Genomic DNA, 10,000 nt, shown 5'->3' on the forward strand with positions numbered 1-10,000 from the left:
TGTCCTAAGACACGAAACGATCGGTTTGTGCGAGAAACCGAACAGTATTTATATAATTTTTTACCTCTAATACACCACTATGTCCAACTGATTTGAGCGCGCGCACGGCATCCGGTACGTGAGGTGTGTACGCGCTCTGGCATAGTTTACGCTAATGGGTGTGTTGATATCCAGCTGAAGAGCAATCAACCATAACTTCAGGCGTGCAGGCTCAGAAGTTGGGAATATGTGGAAAGTCACCACTCCCGAATGAGTTTGCGAGAGAGAACGTAATCTTTTAGTTTTAAGTCGGTTTGACCAATCCGGATAAGTGCAAGCAAGTACCATTTGATTAGCCGTCGTACCTAAAAATGACTGTGCACTGTGTAAACAATGAGTGACGTATACGCGCGAGAGATCACTTCCGGCGCTTGCGTAAACTACGTCAGAGCGCGTACACACCTCACGCACCGGATGCCGTGCGCGCGCCCAAAGACAGTTGGACATAGTGGTGTATTAGAGGTAAAAAAAATTATATAAATACAGGGTTTAATTTGGATTTGTCTGTGCATGTTTTTTTTTACTCTCATAGATTTTGTTACCATTGCCATGCATTATAGACTGCAACTGTTAAAGTTAAAAATCATCATATGTGTTCTACTGAAGAAACAAAATCACCTACATCTTGGATGCCCTGGGGGTAAGCAGATAAACATCAAATTTTCATTTATGGGTGAACTATCCCTTAAAGTAACACAAGTGAATTTTTTAATATGATCAAAAGGTAATCAAAAGGTTTAGTTATAGTATAGTATTTGCTGTATTAATTGTAATAATATACACATCTTACCATCCAGGGGTGAGGAATCTCTGGAAGGGGCATCTGAGGAGGGGCCGGGAGAGAGGTGTGTATCTCTGTTTTACATGAGGGCTCTGAAAGAGCAAAACACAGATAAAAAAAAATTCACATCACTGAAAAAAAAAAACTAAATTGATGCAGGTTTTAAAGAGACATGAGTTATGATGAAGAGATGTGGTGAAGTGTGAATAGTTCAGCTGAGGTCAAAGGTTAAATGAGTAGCCAAAGGGGGTTTGGACTCACCTCTAGTTGCTAGAACTCTGTGCAGGATGTTTAATATTTGCTTTTTCTTCTCTCTCACTCCAGCAGTTAAATACTCTCTGTCCAACAACTCCAGAAAGACCCGCAACTCTGCCAACAACTCCTCCATCGCTGAAAAAACACATGCAATCAGATGTTCAATAAGCACAATAGGAGCTTCAGAAGACGAACTACCAAGTTTGTTTCAGCAAATCTTCTGCTTTGTTGATTTTCTCATATTGCCACTGTAAAGATGTGCCATGTGCTTTTCTGCACTGAAATGTTGGCTGGCATCTGGAAAAAGCAGTGAATTATGGGTATCTGTTGGCTCGGCACCTGAGGAATATCAAAGGCTATCAAATGCGAATTGCAGCCCTGGAAAATCAGAGGTCTATAAAACAGCATTACAATGGTCTCAGGCCCATACAAACACATAGCTGAAGGTTTACATAAGACTGAGGGCTGGAGGGGGGAGGACGGCTGCTGTAGGGACAGTTTCTTGACGTAAAACAGAGAATAGAGCTCACTGATTAGAGTGTGCTATGAAATGAAGTGTACATAGCAAATTGAGTGTGTCACTTTATGACTGCTGGTCTAGATTCAGGTTTGGTCTTTTTCAGGTTGGCTATAGTTCATTTGAATGCAGGTATTTGTCCCTCAAGATTGCAGTTCTTCTTAGTGATAAATATCACACAAATTTAAAGTTGGAGTGGTTTGTGTCCGTTCTTGTTGTAAAAGGATACAAAAGACAGTCACAACAAAAACTTTTTCTTTGCATCGTAGTTAAACTGATTGGCTGAGCACTGATTGATTTAGGAAGACATTAGGGTGCCTTTACATAAGGACATCTAATTTAATCAGTGGAGTCTTGCTGATTTGCTAGATAATTCAAATCACATGTTCTCGTAAGTCGTGTCTAACTGAATAGACATTTCCCCTGTTTGCGCTTGAACTGCTCCTCAGTTATGCTGTCTGTAATCTACACTTCAATCACACTTCAATAGGACAGCACACTGAAATACTCATTAACACACTTTTATAGAGGGTTTTGTCCAGAATTGCTTGTCGCAAAGGTGATGTGATCTTATAAATACACATGCATTCTACTGCACACCCTGTTTTAGTAGCGATTTCAAAATCTCAATTTAAATAATAAATTAAGCAAAGATTAAAATGAAAAACATAAGTATATCTTGCAGGCTTTTGCAGGAACCGTCTAGCAAATCAACAAGAATTATAATAAAAAATCCGAAAAATCTTTTAATAATTCTGGAATCATGCATACGGAATATTTTACCTGAAAATAATGTGGTATTCAAATCAGACAAAAAAGTAAAAAAATAAATAACTGAAGTATAATAACTGCAGTAAAATGTGACCACATTTTTTTAAAGGAACTTTTCAACTGTTTTGATGGATCTTAGATCTCATATTGCTGTTTATGATGAAAAAGCCAATAAGCTTATACCATTTCCAGTTGTTCCTCTATTATTCCCTGTTCAACAGCTTGCACATGTCAGATTGAATAAAGCTAATGAAGCACTTTCAGTGATGGTGGCCAAACAACATGAAAGGAAATACACTTTAAAAACCAACCAAGCAAACCAAATCGCTATATTAAAGAGCACCAAGTGCCACACAAAAATGAGGACCACCTTCAAACTATGCTTGGGGGCAAAGTCAGGGGAGAGAGAAAAAGAGAGAAAGGAGAAGGGAAAAACTTTAAACAATCACAACCACCCACGATCACAAATCTCTGACTCTGAGTCTTCTTCATTCACATACTCTCGATTGACTAACCCTAGTGTAAACAAAGCTAAATGATGAAAGATAGCAAGCAATGCATCCAAACAGCCCATCTTTAAAATAGAGACATGCCTCCAGCCGAGGAATGACAAATTAGAGACATATTAACACATGCCAACCAAAAAAAAACTCAAAAAGGCCTCAAAGTCAGCAAAATTAGATTTTACAGAGAACTTCTTGTCTTGTTTCACAAATACTTGCCAAAACGACCTGAAAAAGGCTGATGCCATGCCAGAAAGGGTTTCAACAAGCAAAGCTGATTTTAATTCAGTGTTGACAGAGAGAAATAATGAATGGTATTCGGTTTGGTGGTTGTCTAGGACCAGTTTGACAAGTTGACCCAGTGAACTTTTAGAATAAACAACACTCACAGTCTCTCCTGAACAAAAATCACATTATTCTACTATTCCGACCCAAATTCAATACCATAGAGGGATGTGGTCTGCAAAAGCAATTGTGATGCTGCCAGCATGCAAGAACTGGTATTATTTGTGTGCTGATGCAGTATGTGTGTACATTTGCGTAGGTGTCTATGTATATGTGGTTATGGTCTACCACCCAGGCTGCGCGGAAAAGCAACAACAACCTTGAAATTCACAGATGGAAATGTGTGTGTGTGTGTGTGTGTATATGCATGCAGATTACAGAGTACCTTTCTCTCCGTGCTGTCATCCTATCTGACTCTTCCATCAGATCTTAAAGCAGTTCTCTTTAATGAACCGTTCGAATCCATATGCTCACACATGATCTTTGACCTACCATATATATAATCAGGCACTAACCCATGCCAAATTTCTGTGGAACACCCACCATCCCACATCCTTCACTCACGATTCTGCATTCTTTTATCTCTCACACTCCATTTCTATTTCTGCCTGAGCCAAGATGCTATTCATTTTTCTCACTTCTCACTTCAGAAGAGGAAAGATACGACAACTGACAATAAACCTTTGAAAAAAGAAGATAACAAACAACCTCTTTTGCTTTGGTTAAGAAACCTGCCAAGAACATAAATGTGACCTCTCGCGCGTCTGTCCTCCCTTTCTGAAGGAGGCTGACCTCTCATCCAGTGCATTGCTTCTCTTTCATGTCTGCTGACAGGATCCAGGCGGAGAGCTGGTGATGACTGAAATACAATACAAGCTCTTCATACTCCGATCCGGTCTTACACACCGAACAGCTTGGAGGAGGAACAGATGGATGGATGGATAAAAAGAAAAGCATGCCGTTCTCTCTTATAACACCTTCAGAGTCATATCAAAGTTCGTTAAAAGCAAGTCAGTTTACCCTGCAACCATTGTGGTAAAAGTAATTTTCTATTCTAAATAACATCTATCTGCCTAAAATCTCCAAAACAGTTTTTATGTTTCAAAATAAATTTCAAATCAGTAATAAAAATGTGACAATACATAAAAAATAAAACTCAAATTTCACAAATAAATATTATGATTATGCTTTGAATATACACGTTTACACATCTTAATGATTATTTCCATCATTAAAAAGTGGGTGGTGTCAAATAACATGACATTTTACAACCTGATCTACATAAATCGAAACAATAAAAAAAAAAACTGAAATTGAATGAATTGCATTGGTTTTTTTTTACAAAAAGCTTTCAAACAACTGCGACTGTAAAACAGTACAATAGCAGAACTGTTTATCGTTTCTCATTGTAATGTGTTTTTTAATAAATGAATAGATACATACAAAAAAATTAACATTATGTCATTGACTCGCATCTGTGTTTTAGATTAAACAAACTCTATCAATAAGATGATTGGCTCTTTAAGTTAAAGATTGGACAGCCACCATATTGACAGTTACAATTTCTCTCATTGATTTTTCAATGAGTGGTCCACCTGTTCATATCTGTCTCACTGGAACCCAAAATATCAATATAGGTTATATACTGTATAGAATCTCTCAAAGATCTAAGAGGCACTGGGTGCCAGTAACAAAACTTGTGGCAGCTGGGAATAAGGCAGCTACTAGTCTGTGGTTTGTGAAATTAGGCTCCTTTACGGTTTGGCCTCATCATGGATACCGCACACACTGCCACAGGCCAGGGCACACCAGAGCACCACTCGGCTACACATGCCAGGAAAACAGTAGAAAACTACAGGATAGAAGAAAATATTGAACAGATACTCCACTGTCCCACTAATGATGGGCTTCAATACCAGCATCTGTGTAGCCACATATATCAAACGCACCGGGATCATCGATAAGAGATTATCTCAGTTGTGTGATTACATTCATCTCTGTTTGAGATTATATGTGTGCACAATCCACATGTTCACATGAACATATGAAAAAAATACTGAGGTTTCAATTATGAAAGGATGGTTTAGAATGGTTTTATGTCCATAAATGCGTACTTGTGTGTTTATGAGTATGTGTGTGTGTGTGTGTAATTACAGCGTGCTAACTCCTAAACCACATTGGGCAGAGGGGTGGGAGAGAGGGGTTACAGAAACATTTAAGAATCATCCTTCTAGAGTGTGGAGGAGACTCTGTGGTGCCTGAGAAACTAAGCAGAGAAGTGTTGCATCCACTTTTTATGTGTGCATTTATGAATGCTCACCAGCATTTGTGTATTTGCCTTCCAACAATGACTTCAGTACTTGGGCTGAATTGTAGCATATTTATGAGTTTACCATGTACAGGATGATGATGTATCATCCAAGATATTATTAGGGGGAAAAATGTAAATAATTGGTGATGCAATTTAGCAGAAAATGAAAAATCATGAAAAGAGGCAACCTACTTGTCCCAGATGTCATCTGGTTTTTGCAGAATATGTACACTACCGTTTAAATGTTTTGGGTCAGTATTTTTATTTATCTATTTATACTTTTATTCAGGAATAATGCATTAAACTAACCAAAAGTAAAAGTAAAGATTTTCACATTTCAAATAAATTCAGTTCTTTCTATTCAAAGAATCCAGATAAAAAAAGTATCATTAAAATATTAAACAGCACAACTCTATTTAACACTGATAATAAGAATAAATGTGTTGAACTTCAAATCAGCATATTGGAATGACTTATGAAGGATCATTTGACACTGAAGACTAGAGTAACGGCTGCTGAAAATTCAGCTTTTTGACATCACAGAAATAAATGGCTAAATATATACATTTTAAATACAGCTATTAAAAAATCATAATAATATTTCACAATGTTGTTTTTGCTGTATTTTTAGAAAAAAAAGAGAAAATAAGAGAATTCTTTCAACACATTAAAAAATCTTACTGACCCCAAACAGTAGTGTAACAGACAAATTTATTTTGAATATTAACATTTTGTAACATTAATGTAAAATATTAAATCAAATAGCCTATGCTATGTAAATCTATGAATATTGACAAATTAGTTTAGACCACAATTATGCTTCTCACCCCCACTGATCTGCATATTGAATAATAATTGAATATTGAACAATTATAATTAACTCTCTTATATAGTAGTAGTGAATGTTTATGGTAGCAATTGAGAGAGGGAAAAAATAGAAAAATATGATAAAAGACTACAGTGGAGCCTAGCAGCAGTTGACAGAGTGGGTGGAAAAGATGAAGCGAGGCAAAGTTAAAGAGTTATCTTCTTCCCTCCCATCTTTTTTGGTTCAGACATCTCTACTTGGAGGGAAGGAAGGGCTTTGGGGGTTTCTGGCACATGTAAAAGTCATCAGCGATGGAAACTGTCGTTGAAGAGACCCCCTAAAATAAAGCCAAGTAGGCTAGCAGACCAATACCCACATCACACACAGTAATCGAGTGCCAATTCGTACCATGTCTGACTGGTCTAACAACACTGTGCCATGTTCATAAATGCCAATAAACACATTAACCACCAGCGCAGCCAAGCATGAGCTTTAGAATGAGATGAATAGTTCAAATCCAAAAGGAAAATGTTCACATCTGGAACTATGCTGACATGTTTTAGTGCCAAAACTTCAAATAAAGAATGGTGTTGTGTCACCAACATATGTAAGGGATAATATAAACCCTAACAGTGCGATTAAGACTCTGAAACAAAGCAGAGGGGTCTGGTATTAACCTAAAGGAGTTTATTTTGCTACAATGATATGGACAATGTTCCCATATTCTGGACAACAATCAATCAGAAATAAAGTATAACCACTTCAACTGACCAATCAGAAGAAAGCATTCCACAGAGCCTTGTAATAATACCCAACAATGCTATGGCAAAACCACACTTGGCCCTTTACATACAAAAACCAATACTACGCCCTGCACTCAGATACTGTTAAACCATTGTGGACAATAGGGCTCTGTCATATCTAACAGAGTGCAAAGCTGTGATGCATGTACGGGATACCTGACACTTCACAGCTGCCAGCCAGCCAACCAATCACAGACGTCCTGCCTATCCAGCTCAAGTTGTGTTTTTGAAAGTGCAGAGACTTCTGTGACAGAAGATAACAGGGCACCTGTATCACCCTTAAAGACGTTATTATGGGTGACTGGAATCGTTCAGTTCTCAAATGTGATTTAATTATTCTAGAGTGCTAATAAAACTGCAACTTCAAATATCATTTAAAAGAATTGGTTTCAAATGAATGCAAATCTGAACATTAAAAATGACAAGCACTTTTTAAAACATGTTTGATAATACAAACTAACAAACACAGCAAACAAACAGCAATCAATGACTTCCTTGCAACGTCATTAAATTTACCGCCTCTACATTTCAAATTGCAACGGCTTTTCTAACTGACCTGAGAGAAACGCTAAAGGAGAAAATCTGACTCACGGGATGAACTCAGCTCTTCCCAGTCCAAAACGGTATTGTCGCCTTTGAAATGTCCGTTATATGAAATATATAGTATTTTCTCACTTACTGTATAGTTCAAATTCACCCGAAAAACTTTTTGACATACTTGTTCTTTACTCGAAGCGCGTGAATAGTCCAGAATGAGAAATGTGTTTCTAACAAATTACTGTTTGTTTGTTGTGATATTGCAACTCACTAAAAGATACATTGTTGTTTCATGCTATAAATGAAACGTCTGGTGACAGCGATATTAATCGACGGTCTCAAAGCGTGCAACAATGAATCCACTCATGGAGCTACACGACACTCACCCCTCGAGGCGAACAGTATGGGGTCGCTCCGCATCTTAAAGTCAAACGCATCTAACTCGGGGTAGGTAGAGGTTGCAGGCGTGTGTCCGACAGCTGCTGTATTTCATTAAAATCCGCACAACAGAGCCGTCTCTGTTTCCCCCGCGTTCTCCCTGTGCCAACCAGCAGCAGACCTCCGCTCGCTAGCGCCCGGCAAAGTCTCGTTTCCTCTGAAAACTTCCCTTGAATCCCTCCTCGATCCTCACACAGAGCAGCTCTGTTCGCTTTCTGTTTATCGCGATGCCGACAGCAAACCGCTGCGCCTTCGAAGGGGAGCTGCTTAGAGACTTGATGTAAAATATCTCACTTTCTCTCCATGTCGTGCTTGGCGAAAAGTGGGACCTCCTTCCTCTCTATTTAGTTTCCTCTCCCTATTTTCTCCGCCCTGTAGCCTCACTTCTGCAATTCCACAGCTGGATACAGCGCATGTGTGTGGAGAGGGACGATTAACGAGGATACTTTAGTGTATTACTCCCATATGCAAGATTAGAATATTTACATCAGACTGATCAAGAGCATCTTTATCCTTGTTTGTATTTAATAAAAAAACTTTAATTCTAAGGAAGTTTAAAAAACTATACATGAGCTCATTCAAGGGTAGATTCTTATTTATATTGACCTATAGGTATATATATTTTCTAATCAAATATTTTGATTCATCTTAAACAAAAAGGTCATCATCAAACGTAATTGTTACTGTTTGCCATTTTGTGTATATCAAAACTGCATTTGGTTGTATTTTAATGCGTGTTTCCACTGTAAAGGAGTGCAGAATGCCAGAGATGTTATATAGCAAACTAAGGTTTCTTATTTTTAGGGGCAGTTTAGAATCACCTGTGAGTTCAATCAAAGACTATACTTGGCAAAATAGTTACATTTTAGTCGACTACAAAAACATACAAAGATGATCTAATTAGGGCTCAATCACACTGACAGAATTGTGCAGAAACAAAGTGACCAGACATTATCATTTTCAAAAGAGTTGACAATTTACGCTGACATTGAAAGGTTGAACAGCCGAGAAGTTGAATAGAACTATGGAGGAAAGAAAAGTAAATGCTGCCTCTATTATAAAGGGAAACAGAGAAAGAGATGAGACAGAAAAAAGGTTTGCTGCTTTATAGCACAAGTGAACATATTTCTCTGTCAAGTTTATACATCATCTATTGATTCATTAGAAGACCTTAATCTGAAAGGTTCTATAAAAAGTGAGAAACTCTGCAACATCAGTGTGCTGGTGTGTGATGAAAACACCAGGGTCATTGACCTAGATGTTTTAACAGAGCATTAATATACAGTCTTTATTGGCTAAAGTGTTTGGTTTTACCACTTGTGAAACACTGGTGCTTGAATTTGTGACTAATGCTTCTCATGTTTCCAATAATAAACAGGTCCAAGGCTGATATGGCCTAAATCTGTTGTACATTTATTTGAAAATAAACAATTAAAACTAAAGAAAAGATCTTTTAAAGATTTCAGTCAGCACTTATATTTCTCAGCCTCCTCATGTGCGTCCCATTTATCCAAAATTTTCTCTCGTCACCTACAGGGGGTTCACATATATTACAGACCATAAAGGCACATAACATCATAATTTGGAATTAGTGATGAAAATACACATTTTATACAAAAGGTTATTATTTATTTTTAAGAATGTAATTACAAGTCAATGTAAAGGTATGACTGGATTGCAAATCATTGCACACATGTGTGGGTGGCCAAGTGAACTTACGTGTGTGTCAGCAGGATATTGTATCTGGACACCGATCCATGTATTTGGCCTTGGTGCAAAAACAACTATATGCTCTGACATCAAACTGGAGAGAGAATCAAATTGATATGCAGACATTAAGTCCACCCAAAGCCTGCAGCACAGCAGAAAGCAATAGTGTCGTTGACTAAGAGGTTTCAACACAAAGCCTGCATTCCCCACAGTATCAGATTCAACACTGTATCAGATTCAAA

General features: G+C 37.7%; 1 protein-coding gene across 1 annotated transcript in view; it reads right to left on the reverse strand.

Moving 5' to 3' along the window:
• Positions 1-8,378, reverse strand: part of LOC107584377 (actin filament-associated protein 1-like) — a 48,281-nt gene extending 39,903 nt beyond the window's left edge. Inside the window, exons 1-3 of the mRNA XM_016270964.1 lie at positions 7,997-8,378; positions 1,082-1,210; positions 830-912 (exon numbers count right to left, since the gene is read on the reverse strand). Coding sequence (XP_016126450.1) covers positions 830-912; positions 1,082-1,210; positions 7,997-8,030 — 246 coding nt within the window. The 5' untranslated portion in view covers positions 8,031-8,378. The remainder of the gene's footprint in view (positions 1-829; positions 913-1,081; positions 1,211-7,996) is intronic.
• Between the last annotated feature and the right edge of the window lie 1,622 nt (positions 8,379-10,000).

The sequence above is a fragment of the Sinocyclocheilus grahami genome, unplaced genomic scaffold (genome assembly GCF_001515645.1).
Source record: "Sinocyclocheilus grahami isolate Dianchi unplaced genomic scaffold, SAMN03320097.WGS_v1.1 scaffold59.1, whole genome shotgun sequence".
Classification (NCBI taxonomy): domain Eukaryota; kingdom Metazoa; phylum Chordata; class Actinopteri; order Cypriniformes; family Cyprinidae; genus Sinocyclocheilus; species Sinocyclocheilus grahami.